The following is a 20,456-nucleotide window of genomic DNA, read 5'->3' on the forward strand; positions in this document are numbered from 1 at the left end:
CCCATTCACGGACGACTTACGCAAACGACGTAACTTTTTTAATTTTCAACGCGGGAACGACGGCCATACTTAACATTGGCTGCGCCTCATAGACCCAGGGGCAACTTTACGCCGGGAAAAGCCTAACGTAAACGTCGTAACTTTACTTCGTCGAGCCGCGCGTACGTTCGGGAATTCGCGTATCTAGCTAATTTGCATACTCGACGGGGAAAATGACGGAGGCGACACCTAGCGGGCAAAAAAAAATTGCACTTACGATCCGACGGCGTAAGAGACTTACGCCTGTCGGATCTAATGTATATCTATGCATAACTGATTCTAAGAATCAGGCGCATAGATACGACGGCCCAGATTAGGACTTACGACGGCGTACATGGCGCTGCGCCGTCGTAAGTCCTATGAGAATCTGGGCCTTGGTCTTCTCCGGCTATTACTACGACACGGAAGGAGATGACAGAAGAGACAGGTGACACCTCAATAGACTATCGGGGGGGTCTGTAGGCCTCTCTACAGCTCTATGAGGAGAAGACGATCACACAGGTCACAGGTGTAGCGCCCTGCTCCTGTTGGGTGGCGCTATTTGTAAATTTAAGGCATCTGAGTTGTAGTTCGGCTCGGAATGATTACGTCAAATTATTGGTTTCTGTTCCAGTTCAGCTGCGTTGCATATTTATCACTTGACTGTGGATGTCGCTGTCACCACGGGTCAAGGTTGGAAACACAGCGGGTTGGGTGCATCCCAGAAGCAGCTCATGGGGCGTGGTCCCCGCCGCTGTGCATTCTGGGAGAGGGTACTAAAGGGACAGACATTGTTCTGGCGGGGTCTTCCGATCCTGACCTGATGGCCCTCCTGGCCCTTAGGGATGTGCTAGCAGTTTTTTTCCAGCCTCGGGGCCCGCTGGCCCGAGGCTCCGCTACTGAGAGTAGGCCCAGGAGTTTCTGGGGCCTACTGGTCCAGGGGTGGTCCTGTGCGCTCTGCTCTGCAGGAAGAAGCCGGACAATTAATGATTTAATTAGAAGGCGCATCCTGGCCCATCTACCACACAGGCGTTGCTGGGGGAGCACGTTGCTGGGGGAGCGTTGCTGGGGGAGCACGTTGCTGGGGGAGCGTTGCTGGGGGAGCACGTTGCTGGGGGAGCACGTTGCTGGGGGAGCATGTTGCTGGGGGAGCACGTTGCTGGGGTTCTTTCCTTTAGTGCTTCTTTCTCTAAGTGATTTTTTCTACAAGCGATTTGCACTTGAAGCTCCACACTCCAGCGATTGCACGACGTTCATAGAAAACTGCACTGACCCCGTCATCTCTCTATTCAGACCTCCTCCCAATCTGTAACATGCGAAGAAAAATGGTGACTATGACCCTAAGAACTCCATCCCTACAGTCACACGGGGGAGGGGGAAACATGAGGATTTGGGGGTTCCTCTGATAAAGGTCCAGGCCGACTTTGCCGCATTGAGGGGCCAATGGGCGGGGCCACGCATTGTAAGATCTTGGAGGAGAACTGTAACGGACATATGCATGCTTGAACGTGCCCTTAAAGTAGAACTATAGGCAAAACTTTATTTCCTTTTGGATAGAGCAAGGGAGGGTTATAGCCTCTGTCAGATTTTTTTCCGTCATCTGTGTCCTATTGAGGCCAAACAGGAAGTGGGATGAAATCCCTGCTAGTTAAGAGAATTCCTTGGGGACACCCAGGTCACCAGAACTAGTGTCCCCATTGGAAGATTTCCTCTATTAATTTTCTGGGGATAACCCAAAATTGGGGGTTTTCTTTTAATTTCACTTTCCATGATAATGGTAAACAGGACTGTAACGGACATAAGCATGCTGCCGGGACAGTTATAATCTTCATGCAGGAAGGACTACAAGGAACTGCATGGCTTGTCACAATTGGATGTACCACATTGTATTCTGAGCTCAAAGGGTTAATTGGACAAGTCTCTTTTCATTGCTGAATGCTAATGTTCCCTTCGCATAGCTAATGAACTCTCTCTTGTGTAGGTAACAGCCCCCCTGTGAGGTGTATGCTGATGGGGATTATGTGTGAGTGATAATTGTTTTAAAGGTTAATTGAATTCTATTGAGAAAGGAATGTGCCTGGCCAGAAAATGTTAAGTGGTTTGCGGTGCCGAAGCATCTAGAGACTGGTCAAGTGATTAATTCAAGGAGATGTCATTGTTTCAGGGGGTCTGTGTTGAAGCCCCCTACTGGGTGAAGGGGGGGGGGGCGGAAACTGTCATTGTTCTTGTAACAGTTGTAAGCAGATATAAGCAGGTGAAATATGCCAAATAAAGTCAGTCCTGCTTGACCCTTCAAACGTAGCCCGTCTCGTTTCTTGGAAGGGCGTTCGATGGGATATACCGGCGGTACCTGCATATCGCAGCTTGCCAGGGAAAAGGACGTCTCCAACGGCTGAGACCCTCTCACCAGTGGGTAGCCGTTACATTGGTTGGCAGCAGTGGGATGGTCCTTTTATCCAAAGAACAAGTTCTGAATGGAGTCGCAGTACGCCAGGCTGAAAAGATCCACACTGAAAGATTTATTAGAGAGTCGTGGTAGGAGCGCCAGCAACAGACCGCCGAGGGAGCTGATAGCTGACCTGCTGGAGCTGGACGAAATGGATGAATCCATGGAAGGAACTGAGCCCCTTGCACCGGTCAGCGAAGAAGATGTAATTACTGGGATTGTACAGCGGAGATTATCCTTGTATCCAGAAACGTCCGTGGAACTAATCAACCAGCTGTTCCGGGAAGCAAGGGAGGAGATACAAACGAAGAGGGGACAAGAACTGGAACTGGTAAGAGCGAGACAGCCCATTACACCTGCAGTTCCTACCCCCCCACCTGCTGCTACAGGAAAGAAAATACCGTTCACTGCATTTAAAGCTTTTGTAGAAAGTGAGGAGGAAATCGATGGATATTTGGCGGACTTTGAGAGGCAGTGCTCACTACACCAGGTACCACCAGACCAATGGGTCACTATTTTGTCGAGGAAATTGTCGGGCAAAGCCAATGAAGCCTTTCGGGCTCTCGCTCCAGAGGATATTTTACAATACCAGCAAGTTAAAAAGGCGCTGCTAACCCGATACGCCGTAACTCCAGAAGCCTACCGCCGGCGCTTCCGGGAGTCCAAGAAGATGGCTGTGGACTCCCACATGGAATGGGCCAACCAGTTACAAAGGGTGGCATCCCTTTGGGTCCAAGGGTGCAAGGCCAACACCGGGGAGGAAGTATTGCAGCTGTTCCTAATGGAACATTTCTTCCAAGACCTGGCCGCAGACATACAAGACTGGGTACGAGATCGCCGTCCCGCTAACTTAAACGAGGCGGCTCGGCTAGCAGATGAGTACGCGGAGACAAGGAAAGTAAGCCAGGGTACTATGCGGCTGGCTCAGAAGGTAGAACCGCGTACTCCAACCGTCACCCCACGCCCAGAGTTTCGGGCTCCAGTCCCACCACGTCCTCAGGGGCCTAGCAACTACCCCCGGGATTCGCCTAGGGTGACGTGCCATCACTGCAGCGACACGGGACATATTGCTCGTTATTGCCCTTTGAGAGCTACAAATAACAACTGGAGACGCACAACACCCAACACAGAGGTCACTCCATCACGTCCCTCTGCGGCCCACTGCCTGGAGACCGAGGGGGGCCCTGAGGAATGTCTGGGAATTTGGTATGAGGCAGACCCAATACAAGCGGCCTCTCCGGATAACCGTCAGCATCACCGTCAGGAGGTACGAGTGAATGGACAAGTAGCACAAGGCCTAAGAGATTCCGGGACTACTATCACTCTGATTCAAAAACATCTGGTAAAGCCAGAGAGCGTGTCCACTCGCACAGTTGCCGTCCGGGTCGCAGGGGGTGCTGTATTTCGCGTACCCACCGCCCGGGTGCACTTAGACTGGGGAGCCGGGTCAGGAAAGACCACAGTTGGTATCATGGACAACCTACCTGCCGAGGTGGTGCTGGGCAACGACATTGGCCCTCTGACTTCGGCTTATTTACCTACACCTGCTGCTGCTTGTCCCGTGACCACCCGCGTTGCTGGAATCAACCCGCTTGCTGCTGAGAACCGGGTAAGACTACCTTCCCCGACATGTACTGTAGATCCGGCACAATATCACAGTCTAAAATGGGAATGTGACAAGTTGGCCAGTGAGAAATCAGAGATGCAACGACACTATGTCATGTATTATGAGATGTCCCGTGGCTTGAACATTGAAATGCACAAACAGGCGGAAATTGTCAAAAGATTAAATGGGATTTGCATCCAGGTGGTGCCGTATCTGTCCCAAGAGCATCAGCAACAGGTTTTGGGAGCCATTGAGAGAGCAAAGCAAGTGACTGTTCCAGAATTGAATTCTATTCTTCACCGTCACCATCAGCTACCGACCTGGTAAGCCAATGGGAAGGCCGACGGACTGTCCAGGCAAACGGAACTTTTACCCTAACAGCAGACCGGACATCCCCAAGTTGATCCGAAAAGGATCAATCCGGGTCTGCCGGAGTGTTCCACAAAAGGGGAGTAGTGTAACGAACATATGCATGCTGCCGGGACAGTTATAATCTTCATGCAGGGGGACTACAAGGAACTGCATGGCTTGTCACAATTGGATGTACCGCATTGTATTCTGAGCTCAAAGGGTTAATTGGACAAGTCTCTTTCACTGCTGAATGCTAATGTACCCATCGCATAGCTAATGAACTCTTTTGTGGAGGTAACAGCCCCCCTGTGAGGTGTATGCTGAGGGGGATTATGTGTGAGTGATAATTGTTTTAAAGGTTAATTGAATTCTATTGTCTGATCAAGTTAAGTTGAGGAGTCGAAACGTCTAGCAGCTGATTGGCTCAAGGGAAGGTCATTCTTTCAAAGTGTGTGTATTGAAGTCCCCCCTGGGTGGGGGGGGGGGTGTCATTTGTTTCTGTACAGTTTGTAACCAGATATAAGGAAGAAAAATGTGGCATTAAAGGTCAGTCCTGCTTGACTCTGCAAACATAGCACGTCTCGTTTCTTGGAAGGGCGTTCGATGGGATATACCGGCGGTACCTGCATATCGCAGCTTGCCAGGGAAAAGGACGTCTCCAACGGCTGAGACCCTCACACCAGTGGGTAGCCGTTACATAAGGAACCTCCCCCCAACTACTAAGGAACCTCCCCCAACTACTAAGGAACCTCCCCCAACTACTAAGGAACCTCCCCCGACTACTAAGGAACCTCCCCCCAACTATACAATAATATAAACTCCACATAAATCTCAGATTCTTTGTTCCTCGGAATCCCGCACTCCATCCTCCTGACCCGCTCAGCTCTGCACACAATCCTCTAATTTGGGGAAAACTGGACCTCTTACTGGTTCTGCTGATGTTGTAGTTGTCGTTGTCGTAGCTGAGCCGTCCTCCTTCGTCGGTTTCAGAATGTTCGTCCTTTTCATAATGCTTCTCATTCTCACTGCTTCTGTCCCGGCTGGATAAAGACCGCCTTCGGCGCCTCTTCCTTCTGTAGCTCCGCGGCGCCGGAACCCCGATGTAGATGGAATGATAATCTGCAGACAGAAGACATTCTGAGTACATAATCCTCATTGGTAATAGAAACCCCTCACCACCCTGGAACCCCCCGACCATAATAGAGACCCCCCCACCATTCCTACATACCCCCTCATCCTCCTATGGTACCCCCACTATAATAGAACCCCCCACCACCCTTCCTACATACCCTCCTCATCCTCCTATGGTACCTCCAAACCACCCTTCCTACATACCCTCCTCATCCTCTTATGATACCCCCCACCATAATAGAACCCCCACCACCCTTCCTACATACCCCCCTCATCCTCATATGGTACCCCCACCATACTAGAGACCACCCCCCACCCTTCCTACATACCCTGCTCATCCTTCTATGGTACCCCCCACCACCCTTCCTACATACACTCCTCATCCTCCTATGGTACACCCCACCATAATAGAGACCCCCCCCCCACCCTTCCTACATACCCCCCTCCTCCTATGGTACCCCCACCATAATAGAACCCCCACCACCCTTCCTACATACCCCCGCATCCTCATATGGTACCCCCCACCATAATAGAGACCACCCCCCCCACCCTTCCTACATACCCACCTCATCCTCCTATGGTACCCCCCACCACTCTTCCTACATACCCTCCTCGTCCTCCTATGGTACCCCCCACCATAATAGAACCCCCCCACCACCCTTCCTACATACCCTCCTCATATGGAACCTCCAACCATAATAGAACCCCCCACATACCCTCCTCCTCATATGAAACCCCCACTATAATAGAACCCCCCCCCCATACCCTCCTCATCCTCATATGGAACCCCCACCATAATAGCAACCCTCCTCCCCCACCCTTCCCACATACCCTCCTCATCCTCGCATCTCTTCTTGTAGGGAATGACATCATCATCCATCATATCCTCCGAGCTGAAAGTCAATCCACAGAAAGTTTGTGTTCAATTTTTTTGAAAGATGTGAAAGACTCGTGTATGGAAATTATACACATGCAGAATTTTATTCAAATTTTGGATTCATTTGTTTATTTGTTTTCAACCGGATTCAATTTTGTCCAATGGATTAGAAGTATTCAAATCAAATTAGAAAATATTGAATCGATCCAAATTCATTGTGAAGAATAGCTGGTTCTAATCTTTTCTAAATTCAAACTTTGGCGATATTCTTTTCCAGGGCTCAAAATTTCAAGTCCTGAGCTAGCCAGGCTTTAAGGGTTACTCGCCACAAGTTGCCCCACCAAACCCCTACCTTGTCCCCACCCCTAATTCTGCCCCTAAACACACCCCCATAAATTATCTCATGAAATGACACTTAAATGTTTTATGCAGAACTAACCCTCTACTTAGGCAGGTGCTAGAAGTGACGATTTGTGTAAGTGCAGGTACATTTAGGCAGATCTGTGTGGGCTGGGAGTGGCTCAGAGTAGCAGCTGTGACTCACAGATAGTATCACTCCACTGTCACCTCCCCTTTCCTTCTAGAGGATTCTAGAGAGAGGTGGGGAGGTGGAGCTGTCTGAGGTGTCTTGACCAATCCCCAACTAGGATTGGCAGGGGGCAGGCCTCCTTGAAAAATCCAGGGTCAGCTCAGGTGGGGAGGAGTTGTCGGTGGTAGAACTGGAGATGGAGCACTAAGTTGTCGGGGCCCCTTGAGGGAGCTCCCTAGTTCTCCATCCACCTCTCCATCCACTTCTCCATCCACCTCTCCATCCATCGCCACATCAACTTCTCCATCCATCGCCACATCCACTTCTCCATCCACTTCTCCATCTACCTCTCCATCCACTTCTCCATCCACCTCTCCATCCACTTCTCCATCCACTTCTCCATCCACCTCTCCATCCACTTCTCCATCCACCTCTCCATCCACTTCTCCATCCACTTCTCCATCCACCTCTCCATCCACCTCTCCATCCACCTCTCCATCCACCTCTCCATCCACTTCTCCATCCACCTCTCCATCCACTTCTCCATCCACCTCTCCATCCACTTCTCCATCCACCTCTACATCCACCTCTCCATCCACTTCTCCATCCATCGCCACATCCACTTCTCCATCCACCTCTCCAGCCATCGCCACATCCACTTCTCAATCCTCTTCTCCATCCACCTCTCCATCCACCTCTCCATCCAACTCTTCATCCACCTCTCCATCCACTTCTCCATCTACCTCTCCATCCAGTTCTCCATCCACCTCTCCATCCACTTCTCCATCTACCTCTCCATCCAGTTCTCCATCCACCTCTACATCCACTTCTCCATCCACCTCTCCATCCACCTCTCCATCCACCTCTCCATCCAACTCTCCATCCTCCTCTCCATCCACTTCTCCATCTACCTCTCCATCCACTTCTCCATCCACCTCTCCATCCACTTTCCAACGCCTTTCTCCATCCACCTCTCCATCCAACTCTCCATCCACTTCTCCATCCACCTCTCCATCCACTTCTCCATCCACCTCTCTATCCACTTCTCAATCCACTTCTCCATCCACCTCTCCATCCAACTCTCCATCCACCACCCCATCCAATTCTCCAATCACCTCTCCATCCACCTCTCCATCCACTTCTCCAACCACTTATCCATCCACTTGTCCATCCACCTCTACATCCACCTCTCCATCCACTTCTCTATCCACTAGATATGTGCATTCCCGTTCGTACGAATGTTATTTTCGTACGAAAATGTTCATTTTCGTACCCGCAGAATAATGTGTACATACGAAAAAATTTAAGCACCAAAATACGAAAACGACGGGATTACGAATGAGTCGCATAACGAACAACCGCAAATACAAACGAACGATCCGACGAAAATACGACAAAACGAAAACGGCAAAAGAACGAATATGACATCTATAACAAAAGACTTGCATTCTTTATTTTGTTTGAATCCTTGTTCTGTTCATATTTTGATTTTCAGTCGTATGTTCATATGACATCTAACAAAAGATTTTCATTCTGTATTTTGTTTGAATCCTTTTTCTGTTTGTATGTTCATATGACATCTTATAACAAAAGATTTGTATTCTGTATTCTGAATTCCTTCTGTTCGTAATTTGGTTTCAAAATACAGAATGCAAATCTTTTGTTATAAGATGTAATTTTCGTTTTTTTGAATGGGCAGTGAGTGTAGTTAGTTAGTGAAGCAGCTTCTCTTTTGTGCTGAGTAGTACAGTAAAGCCAAATAAACTTTTCTGTGGATTTTCGTCTGAAGGGAGATCAGTTGGCCAGACTTTTGAACCCAAAAATGGTTTTCTGATGAAGTTTAAAAACGAACGAACGTTCGGTAAAACGATCGTTTTTATGTTTGTTGTTAAAAAAGTCTGACCAAGTGTATGGGGCTTAACAATAGTTAATATGGATGAGCCGCGTGTTGAAAGTGCCGCGAATCCCGCAATATATTTACGAAAGTACAAAATTATGAAAATTCACGAAAATTATTGTCTAACAAGTAACGAACATGAATTAAACAGAATAACGAACCATCCCGCATGTACGAAAATAAAACGGTAACCAAAATACGAAACGATCGGAATACGAAAAAATCGCGTCGTACGAAAAACGAACGGGAACGAACAGGAAAACGGGCGTCTTACGAAAAACGAACGGGAACGAACCTACGGAACTATATGAAACAGAACAAAAAAAAAACGAAAAAAAATTCTGTGCACATGTCTACTATCCACCTCTCCATCCAGCTCTCCATCCACCTCTCCATCCACTTCTCCATCCACCTCTCCATCCATCGCCACATCCACTTCTCCATCCACCTCTCCATCCACTTCTCCATCCACCTCTCCATCCATCGCCACATCCACTTCTCCATCCACTTCTCCATATATCTTTACTTCCACTTCTCCATCCACCTCTCCATCCATCGCAACATCCACTTCTCCATCCACCTCTCCATCCACTTTTCCATATACCTTTACTTCCACTTCTCCATCCACCTCTCCATCCTCCTCTCCATTCACCTCTCCATCCACTTCTCTATCCACCTCTCCATACACTTCTCCATTCACCTCTCCATCCACTTCTCTATCCACCTCTCCATACACTTCTCCATCCACCTCCACATACACTTCTCCATCCACCTCTCCATCCACTTCTCCAACCACTTCTCCATCCACCTCTCCATACATCGCCACATTCACTTCTCCATCCACCTCTACATCCACCTCTCCAACCACTTCTCCATCCACTACTCCATCCACCTCTCCATCCACCTCTCCATCCACTTCTCCAGCCACTTCTCCATCCACCTCTCCATCCACCTCTCCATCCACTTCTCCATCCACCTTCCCATCCACCTCTCCATCCACCTCTCCCTCCACCTCTCCATCCACCTCTCCATCCACCTCTACATCCACCTCTCCCTCCACCTCTCCCTCCACCTCTCCATCCACCTCTCCCTCCACCTCCCCATCCACCTCTCCATCAACCTCTCCCTCCACCTCTCCATCCACCTCTCCATCCACCTCTACATCCACCTCTCCCTCCACCTCTCCCTCCACGTCTCCATCCACCTCTACATCCACCTCTCCAACCAATTCTCCATCCACTTCTCCATCCATCGCCACATCCACTTCTCCATCCACCTCTCCAGCCATCGCCACATCCACTTCTCCATCTACCTCTCCATCCACTTCTCCATCCACCTCTCCATCCACTTCTCCATCCACCTCTCCATCCACCTCTCCATCCACTTCTCCATCTACCTCTCCATCCACTTCTCCATCCACCTCTCCATCCACTTCTCCATCCACCTCTCCATCCACCTCTACATCCACCTCTCCATCCACTTCTCCATCCATCGCCACATCCACTTCTCCATCCACCTCTCCAGCCATCGCCACATCCACCTCTCCATCCACTTCTCCATCCACCTCTCCATCCACCTCTCCATCCACCTCTACATCCACCTCTCCCTCCACCTCTCCCTCCACTTCTCCATCCACCTCTCCCTCCACCTCTAATGTTTAGTTGTGGATGGATTAATTACGTTAAAAAATGTGTTTAATTACATTTGTTATCTTAGAATGATTTGTATTCATAATTATTTTCGTTTTCGATTGCATTCAAATTTTTCATCTGTATCTGAATCAAATTTGATTTGAATCGATATCGGTTTGAATATCCAAAAATTAGCTAGGTACTACTTGTTCATAGACTGTTTAAAGATTTGCTATTTTATCAGATAAAATGTTTTTTTCAGAACATAAAAACCTCCATTATGGGCCCAACAGAATATGTAACATGAAATTGTAGGCAAGTTATCATCATTATAATGTATACAAATTGTGGACCCCAAACACCTTCATGCTCTTCATAAGATACCACTAAATTCTTCTACTGCAATTACAAACATGAAACTCACGTGATGGAAGATACTAGACATGTGCAGGTTTTGTTTGGTCTCGGATGGATTCGTTATTTAGTTTCCTTAATTTTGGAATTTGTTTTGTTTCATTTTGTTTTTGTTAAATTTCGTTTTGATTATACATTTTTTCTATTATATTATATTTTCTAATGAATTCTAAATTTTTGGATCGGTCGAGTGAAGATTAGCTGGTTGTTAGGGATTTGTTTACATTAGGGGCCGGAATCTGGGGGCTCCCTTGTTAAAAGGGGCTTCCAGATTCCAATAAGCCCCTTGCCCGCAGACCCCGACAACTACTGCCCAGGGTTGTGGAGAAGAGGGCCTTATCCCCATCAACATCAGGACAAGGTGCTTTAGGGTGGGGGGGGGCAGAGCTCCCCCTGCCCCAAAGCAGCCCCCCCATGTTGAGGACATGTGGCCCCATGCCCGCTGACAGCTGAGGACTCATGGTTGGTAAGGACATGGGTGGCCTGCTTCCCCGCCCACTGACAGCTGATGACTCATGGTTGGCAAGGACGTGGACGGCCGGCTTCCTGGCCCGCTAATAGCTGATGAATCATGGTTTATAAAGGCGGGCGGCTGGCTTGCCGGCCAGCTTACAGCTGATGACTCATTGTTTATAAAGACATAGGTGGCTGGCTTCCCGGCCCCCTGACAGCTGATAACTCATGGTTGCTAAGGACGCAGGGGGGTGGCTTCCTGGCCCACTGACAGCTGATGACTCATGGTTGGTAAGGACGCAGGAGGCGATTTCCTGGCCCGCTGACAGCTGATGTGATGACTCATGGTTGGTAAGGACGAGGGTGGCTGCCTTCCCGCCCGCTGACAGCTGATGATTCAAGGTTGGTAAGGACGAGGGCAGCTGGCTTCCCAGCCCGCTGACAGCTGATGATTCAAGGTTGGTAAGGACGAGGGTGGCTGGCTTCCCAGCCCGCTCAATAACAACCAGCTATTTCTTCACACAGAATTCCAATCGGTTGATCATTTTTTCACCGATCCGACATTGAATCTTTCTGAAAATTTGGAATTTGTTAGAAAAGGAATAAACAAAATGAGCTTTAATGAATTTCAACTAAATTTGTTACTATTTCGTTCGGTGATTCGAAATGTGTCCGAATTGAGTTTTTTCCCCGAAAGTGATTGCACATGTCTAGAAGAACCAATCTTTTTGTATACCTGAAGACATACAAGTATAAGAAGTATGCTGAGTATAGTCATCACACACATGTCACCCCTTCACTTATGTACACCGTCCACTGCCGCCAGAATAGGGGGGGGGGGGGGGTTACAGTGAGAATACTTTACATATACAATGCCTGAGAAGAAGATCCAATGACTTAGATACTGGTAATGGATGTGTATTGTAGATTGGTTCCATATATAGAGCCACTCACCTTCTCATCGTCAAGTAATGGAATCTGTGAAAAGAAAGGTGACACTTTTATTAGGTAGGTGGGTGGAAGATCTTGGAGGAGCATACAAAGTGCAGTCATAGTGACCCCGACCCATGGCAGATCATTCCATTCATCTCTCAGGAGACAGAGATAGGTGGAAGGATATTTCATGTTGAATAATAAAGAATAACTTTCATTTGTATATCATTTCCGGATCCTGCCATACGCAGATATCTTCCCAAATACAGAAAGTTTTTTGGTGATTGTACAAAAGCTGAGGCGGCGCTGTCAGGTATCATCGTTTTTTTTAAAGATTCATAATTACCTAGGTGGATGCTGCATCTGTCCCCCACCGGCTCTAACACTGAGAACTGAGTGATCAAACACCGCCGATCGCTCGGTTCTCGCAGCTCCCTGTCACTGCTCTCTGCTCCCTCCTCACTCACTGGAGCACTGGGCTGTGGAGGGGGTCGGAGCAGCCGGCTCAGGCTCTCAGCGGCTCTCTGCTCCCTCCTCACTCACTGGAGCACTGGACTGTGGAGGGGGTGGGAGAAGCCGGCTCAGGCTCTCAGCGGCTCTCTGCTCCCTCCTCACTCACTGGAGCACTGGGCTGTGGAGGGGGTGGGAGAAGACGGCTCAGGCTCTCAGCGGCTCTCTGCCCCCTCCTCACTCACTGGAGCACTGGGCTGTGGAGGGGGTGGGAGAATCTGGCTCAGGTTCTCAGCGGCTCTCTGCTCCCTCCTCACTCACTGGAGCACTGGGCTGTGGAGGGGGTGGGAGCAGCCGGCTCAGGCTCTCAGCGGCTCTCTGCTCCCTCTTCACTCACTGGAGCACTGGGCTGTGGAGGGGGTGGGAGCAGCCGGCTCAGGCTCTCAGCGGCTCTCTGCTCCCTCCTCACTCACTGGAGCACTGGGCTGTGGAGGGGGTGGGAGAAGCCGGCTCAGGCTCTCAGCGGCTCTCTACTCCCTCCTCACTCACTGGAGCACTGGGCTGTGGAGGGGGTGGGAGAATCCGGCTCAGGCTCTCAGCGGCTCTCTGCTCCCTCTTCACTCACTGGAGCACTGGGCTGTGGAGGGGGTGGGAGAATCCGGCTCAGGCTCTCAGCGGCTCTCTGCTCCCTCTTCACTCACTGGAGCACTGGGCTGTGGAGGGGGTGGGAGCAGCCGGCTCAGGCTCTCAGCGTCTCTCTGCTCCCTCCTCACTCACTGGAGCACTGGGCTGTGGAGGGGGTGGGAGCAGCTGGCTCAGGCTCTCAGCGGCTCTCTGCTCCCTCCTCACTCACTGGAGCACTGGGCTGTGGAGGGGGTGGGAGCAGCTGGCTCAGGCTCCCAGCGGCTCTCTGCTCCCTCCTCACTCATTGGAATATCACAAAGTCCCTCTCCTTGGTAGCAGCGTGGTCAGACAATGGTGTCGGAAGGAGGGGCAAGCTATCCGACAATGCTGCTCCGCCACTACAACACAGTTTATAAAAGGACCAGTTCCTACATGTGCTTGGTCCCCTGGGGGGTCAAATATGATTTGTAAGTTGATGTGATACTTTAAACCGCCCAATGGTTTCTTTTTCCTTTCAGGGAAAGGACCGTTTTCATCGGACATGTTCGCTCGTCTGTACAAGGCGTAAGACTGTGACAGGAGGAGATGTTCTGAGGTAAAAGTCGGTCAGGTTTAGAGTCAGCCATCTTGTCCTATCTCAAGAGTGTGACGCGCTCATTTCTATATCCTGTGTGAAGTTGTGGAACGCATCTATTGCTATAACATTTGAACTATTCATTGTTTCTATGGGCATCCCATGTCCCTTCCCCAACTAAGTTCAATCCCCTAATAAAGCACTGCACCCAAGTCGCCCCCTTCGGTCAACTAACCAGAACCTCCTCCACATCCCCAAGTCCTGCTACAGATCAAAAGGAGAACGAAGATTCGCAGTCCAAGGACCCCGGCCATGGAACGCTCTGCCCACGGACATCTGCTTGGAAGAAAACCATCGGGCCTTCCGGAAGAAGATTAAGACCCGCCTCTTCTGAAGACACAGGCGGACACTGGCTGCAAAAAGCGCCTCGAGGAGATTTAGTTCACGTTTGTAGCGCTATACAAGTTATTCATTCAGAAAACAAGCAAAAGACTGTTCATTGACTAAAGGAGTGTGTCTACTGGATGTCTGGCAGCAGGGTGACATGTGCGGGTGTAACCCGTAGCAACCACCCGCTACACTTCTAATTATGAAGAGTGTAAAAGAGATCCCAGAGAACCCAAAGGTGGGACGGAAAACCCAAAACCCCAGATGGACAGACATTGTGGCAGAAAGAATTTATTACAAGTCGGGTTGGTTCAGCATAACAATTCCATTGTGACCACAAATTGGAATGTCCCTTTATGTTGGATAGAAGATGCTCAGCACTTGTATATTCAGCACTGAGCGAGAGAATTCTGCTTCACTTTACTAGATCTTCACCCATATGAATCTGAAGGCGACGGCCAAGAGGGCCGCTTTTGGGCCTGGAGCCTTCAGCTGAACTTCTCTGTGATGGACGTTGTTGTGGAAGTTTCTATAAATGTATGTTGTCAGATGTCCCCCCAGTGTCGGTTTTGCTGTAATGCGCTCAGGTGAGCGAATTCACGCATACAGACGTTGGTGGAAGGCCATTGGCGCAAACACCTTTTCATGGACACAGCAGATTTGCACGCTCCTTTTAGGGATGTTAATTTATGCCTCAGCAAGGGACTGGCCACTTCTTGTCGACTGCATTAAATGACTCCGAGTGGACAGATCTGCGTACCTGGAAACTGTAGCATAACTATATGAAAATTATGATTATCTGATCCATGATTTAAGTATGGTTTGCAACAATGGCGATGGTGGTTTGCACATGGCTCTGGGCAGTGGCCATGCTTTCTGATTCCTTTGTCTCTCACAGAGCATGGCCACTTCCCCCTAGCCGTTTGCACACACCACTACTAGCATTGTTTGAATCACATGTCTGTGATTGGTTCTTTTGAAAGTATACAAAATGTCTGATTGGCTGTTTTGTGAAGCCACACCTTCTTTTGTTACTCAAATTGACATAAATAAAGGGAGCTGGCAATCCTACAGGAGGACTCTGCTAACTCAATGTGATACCAGCATCTGCGTCTGTGTTACTAAGAGATTCTCCAGCGCTGACCCCGGCATTATATAAGAGAGCTATCCTTGTGCTTTTAAGTGCAAGGAAATTATTTTGCTAGAGGAAAAGCGTACAATTGCTACGACAATGTGGGTTACTTGATACCCACAATGACGACATTTTCATATTGAAGGACCTTAGAACAGAACTCCTCCAGGAAAATAAGAAACTACAAAGTCATATAAATGTAAAGATAGCTGAGGACCCCTAAGATGTGATGCAATGCAGTGATGAGATAGGTGCTCCTGGCCCAGCAGAAGTCTAAGCTGATGGCCATGGACTGTAGGAGGCCAATCGGCAGCTGTGGTTTGTAGTCTATTCAGACTTTTGGCCACTTTGGGCTCTGGCCAGAGGAGGTTGAGGAAAAGACATAGGCCCGGATTCACATACATTGGCGCATATTTATGCCGGCATAGCGTATCGAATATACGCTACATGACGCAGCGCAGAGAGGCAAGCACAGTATGCACAAAGCACTCGCTCCCACTTGCTCCCAAATCTACGCTGGGTTTCCTAGGCGTAAGTCCTCGTAAGTGGAAGTGAGCGTGACCCATGCAAATGAGGCGTGACCCCATGCAAATGAGGCGTGACCCCATGCAAATGAGGCGTGACCCCATGCTAATGATGGGCCGAGCGCCATAAAGATACGAATAACGAACGGCATGCGCCGTCCCGTGGATGCATCCCAGTGCGCATGCTTAGAATCACGTCGAACTACTCCCTAAGATATGATGGATCACTGCCTACGGCGTGAACGTAACCTACACCCAGCCATATTCACGTACTACATAAACAACGTAAAATACAACGGCTGTGTTCCCTGGTCCATACCTTAGCATGAGTTGCGCCTCATATATGGGGAATAACTTTACGCCGGATGTACGACTTACGCAAACTGCGTATATTATGCGCCGGGCGCAAGTACGTTCGTGAATCGACGTATCTCCCTCATTTCCATATTTGAATAGGAAATCAATGGGAGCGCCACCTACGTCCAGCGTAAATATGCGCCCAAGATACGCCGGCGTAGGAAAGTTACGTCGGTCGGATGAAGCCTATTTTCAGGCGTATCTTGGTTTCAAAGTCCGGCGCATAGATACGACGGCGCATATTTACACTTACACGGCGTATCTGTAGATACGTCGGCGTAAGTGCTTTGTGAATCCGGGCCGTTGTGTGTAAATCCTGGGCACCTGAATGGAGATTTTTCCTCAAGTCTTCAGAAGGACCTCATATGAAGATTACCAGATGGAGCAGCTGGTGGGCTTATCAAGCAGCAGAACTCTGGTGATCTGGCGCTGCCAATGGCAGGATTCTTCTGATTGGCAGAAGACTTTCTCCACACCAGGAAAACAGTGTAAGAAGTAAACCAATGGCAGTGACCTATGCGGGGAAGTGTGAAGACCGTCATCCTTGATGTACCGAGAGGAGATGTGACACTGAGCTGCTTGTCACTTTGCAATGGATTTCTGTGACGGACCCATCCGTATACTGGACATATTGTGTTCGTCTGCTTTGCCGTTTTACATGAAGTCGTCGACCCTCCCCCTTTTCGACAGCGCTGTGCGGGAGAATTGAACAACCCGACTGGACTTAACCCAGATAGCCGTCCCCTGGAGTCAACCGCATACCAACGAACTATAACAGACTTTGACTCCATGGCGATGTGCCTCTGCCCGAGGAGATAATTGAATTTCATCCCAACTGATTCCCGCGCAGAGGGGAGGAAACTGTGATGCATGCTGGGAAATGGTGGGGATGTATGTTTGAAATGTCCCCATGTCGTTCTGTTATTTCAGTCTCCCATCTGGTCCCCTAGGGGAGTGTCCACCAGCCGGGAGACCTGCATAAATACGGGCGGGTAGCCCACAGTAAATGAGTTCGTGTTTTACCCTCATGATGGAGCTTGGTCTCGTTATTGGAGGGGATTGGGTTACTGGCCACTAAGGACGGTGTATGGAGAGGGTTGCCGGTTGGAACCTATTGCACTTCGGCGGTTAGCGGCGGTTCGTGTACTTTGGAGCTCGGGAAGAGAGGTACCGTAACAACTGGTGGCAAGCGACGGGATGAACCTCAGCGCCCAAAGAAACCACTACAACCAGGACCAAATGGAATTGCAATACCAAAACCTGAAAGGGGCTACCTTAAAGGATTTATTAGAGCAAAGAGGCGGACAGGCCAGTAACCTCAAAAAGGGGGACATTATCACATTATTGCTGGAAATGGATGGAGTACCAGCAGCAGAGGGAACCAATGGACCCAGCCCAGACGACAGAACCCCCGAAGAAGAGAGATTTGACCGGGCGGTAAGAATTAAGCTGGCCCATTATGGTCCCAACCCATCTGCGGAAATTATCGCCCAAGTCCAAGCCGCTGTGGAGGCCAACCTGCTACGCCAAAGCGGCACTGCAGCAGCCCCAGTCACAGCAGACACGGGGGAAAGAAAGAAGGTGCCGTTTGCAGCATTTAAAGCCTTCAGTGAGACAGAAGGAGAGATCGATGGGTACCTTGCCGATTTTGAGCGGCAATGTGCCCTGCACAAGGTACCCCTGGAGGACTGGATCCCTATATTGTCCGGCAAGTTATCCGGCCGGGCCAGTGAGGCTTTTCGGGCCATCCCTGACGAGGAGATCGGGGATTATGTGGCCGTCAGGGAAGCTCTACTCTCCCGGTATGCCGTTACACCCGAGGCATACCGAAGGAGGTTCCGGGACACTGTAAAAACGACTGGGGACTCCTACGTTGAATGGGCATGTAAGGTACACCGCACCGCCGCACACTGGATGGCGGGGTGCCAGGCGGTGTCCGGAGAGGAGGTGCTACAGATGTTTCTGTTGGAACATTGCTTCGACAAATTACCAACAGGGGTCAGAGAGTGGGTAAGGGACCGTAAACCCTCCACTCTCCATGAAGCAGCTCGCCTGGCGGATGAGTATACGGATGCCCGAAAATTGGACAATTCAGCCACCAAGGCTCCCGCCAGGGTGGAATACAAGCCAGCAGCTACTATTTACCAACCCCCTATGAATCGGCCCTCAGCACCCCCTCCGTCGACCCAGTATCCCCGCTCACCCCGGTTTAACTCTCGGGAATACTCCCAACCCAGTCGGTGCTACCTATGCAATCAGCTGGGACACAAGCGACCGGAGTGCCCGATGAACAATGCCAACCAAAGTCAGTCCTGGAAGAGACCCCCAGGGGCCAATCCACGACCACCTCTCCCCGCAACTCACTGTGTGGAGGAAGAGGAATGCTGGGGTATTCTGCATGAGGCCGACCCCGTTCAGGCGGCCCGCCGAGATAACAGGCAGCACCACAGACAGTGTGTCAAGGTCAACGGGAAGGAGGTCAGTGGCCTACGGGATACCGGTGCGACCATGACTTTACTCCAGAAGCACCTAGTAACCGAGAACCAACATACCGGGGACACGGTCGCAGTACGAGTAGCCGGAGGTGCCGTGTTCCGACTACCCGTTGCCCGGGTGCATTTGGATTGGGGAGTGGGCGCTAGACAAGTGAACGTGGGGGTTATGAAAGACTTACCCGCCGATGTCCTCCTTGGCAATGACTTGGCCCCCCTCCTTTCAGCCTATGCTCCCATGGGCCCCGCTGCAGTCACGACCCGGGCCCAGACCCGTGCCACCGAAGCCGGCCCACCTGCTGCTGCGACCCAGGTAAGACCCTCTACCCCGACGTGTATGTTAGATCCGGCCCCTTTAGGCTGGGATACCCCAGAGATGTACGGAAGGGAGACTAGGGAAGACCCGACGTTAGCGAAGTACAGGGCCAGGGCCGACTCAGGGGAGGAAGGAGTAGATGGGGAGCACTACGAGTGGGGGGGGGGGATAGGCTGTACAGGATCCCGAGACCGTCCCAAAAACCGAGCACCCCTCCGCACAAGCGACAGCTAGTGGTACCTGCCAAGTACCGGCAGGAGATTTTACGGATTGGGCACGATGTGCCGTTAGCGGGCCATCTAGGCTCCCACCGCACAGCTCATAGGATCACTCAAAACTTTTTCTGGCCCAATTTGAACCGAGACGTGCGGATGTATTGTAGCACGTGCAACACCTGTCAACGGGTAGGAAAGCGGGGAGATCACCCAAAAGCTAGGCTTCAGTCGATGCCTATCATTGGGGAGCCCTTTTCCCGCATAGCCGTTGACCTTGTAGGTCCACTGGCCAGGGCTAGCCCCTCCGGTAAGAAGTACATTCTTACCGTGGTGGACTATGCCACACGTTACCCAGAGGCAGTAGCGCTGTCTAATATCGAGGCAGAGACAGTAGCTGATGCCCTGGTTAAGATATTCACTAGGGTCGGGTTCCCTCAGGAGATTCTCTCTGATCAGGGAACTCAGTTTACCGCTGTGCTCACCCAGCAACTGTGGAAGGTGTGCGGCATTAAACCGCTGCTTAGCTCACCGTATCACCCACAGACCAACGGCCTCTGCGAGCGATTTAATGGTACCCTCAAACAGATGCTGAGGACCTTTACTGACACTTGCAGAGACTGGGAGCGATTCCTGCCTCATCTGCTATTTGCATACAGAGAGGTGCCCCAGGAATCTACTGGGTTCTCCCCCTTTGAGTTACTCTATGGGAGAAGGGTCCGAGGACCCCTAGATCTCATTAGAGGACACTGGGAGGGGGAGACAGAGCAAGAAGGGACCCCCATAGTACCATATGTCCTGGAACTCCGGGACCGCATGGAGAAACTATCCCTGATGGTAAGGGAGAATCTCCAGGCGGCCCAGGGGAGACAGAAGCGGTGGTACGATCGGGGCGCCCAACAGCGGGTCTTCCAGGTTGGGCAGAAGGTTCTAGTGCTCAAACCTGTGAAGGCAAACAAGATGCAAGCATCTTGGCAGGGCCCGTATAAAGTATTAGCGCAGATATGTGATACTACCTACCTTATAGCCAGCTGTTCAGATGAAGGGATCCAGCGATCCTTTCATGTGAACATGTTAAAGGAGTATCAGGAGCGACCAAAAG

At 50.3% G+C, this 20,456-nt stretch overlaps 1 protein-coding gene across 1 annotated transcript in view; it reads right to left on the minus strand.

Annotated features, from left to right (window-relative positions):
* The window catches only part of SLC4A5 (solute carrier family 4 member 5), a 165,511-nt gene extending 158,927 nt beyond the window's left edge, over window positions 1–6,584 (minus strand). Inside the window, 2 exon segments of the mRNA XM_040342174.1 lie at window positions 5,349–5,540; window positions 6,384–6,584. Of these exon segments, the coding sequence (XP_040198108.1) occupies window positions 5,349–5,540; window positions 6,384–6,435 (244 nt within the window). The 5' untranslated portion in view covers window positions 6,436–6,584.
* Between the last annotated feature and the right edge of the window lie 13,872 nt (window positions 6,585–20,456).

This window comes from Rana temporaria, chromosome 3 (genome assembly GCF_905171775.1).
Source record: "Rana temporaria chromosome 3, aRanTem1.1, whole genome shotgun sequence".
NCBI lineage: Eukaryota > Metazoa > Chordata > Amphibia > Anura > Ranidae > Rana > Rana temporaria.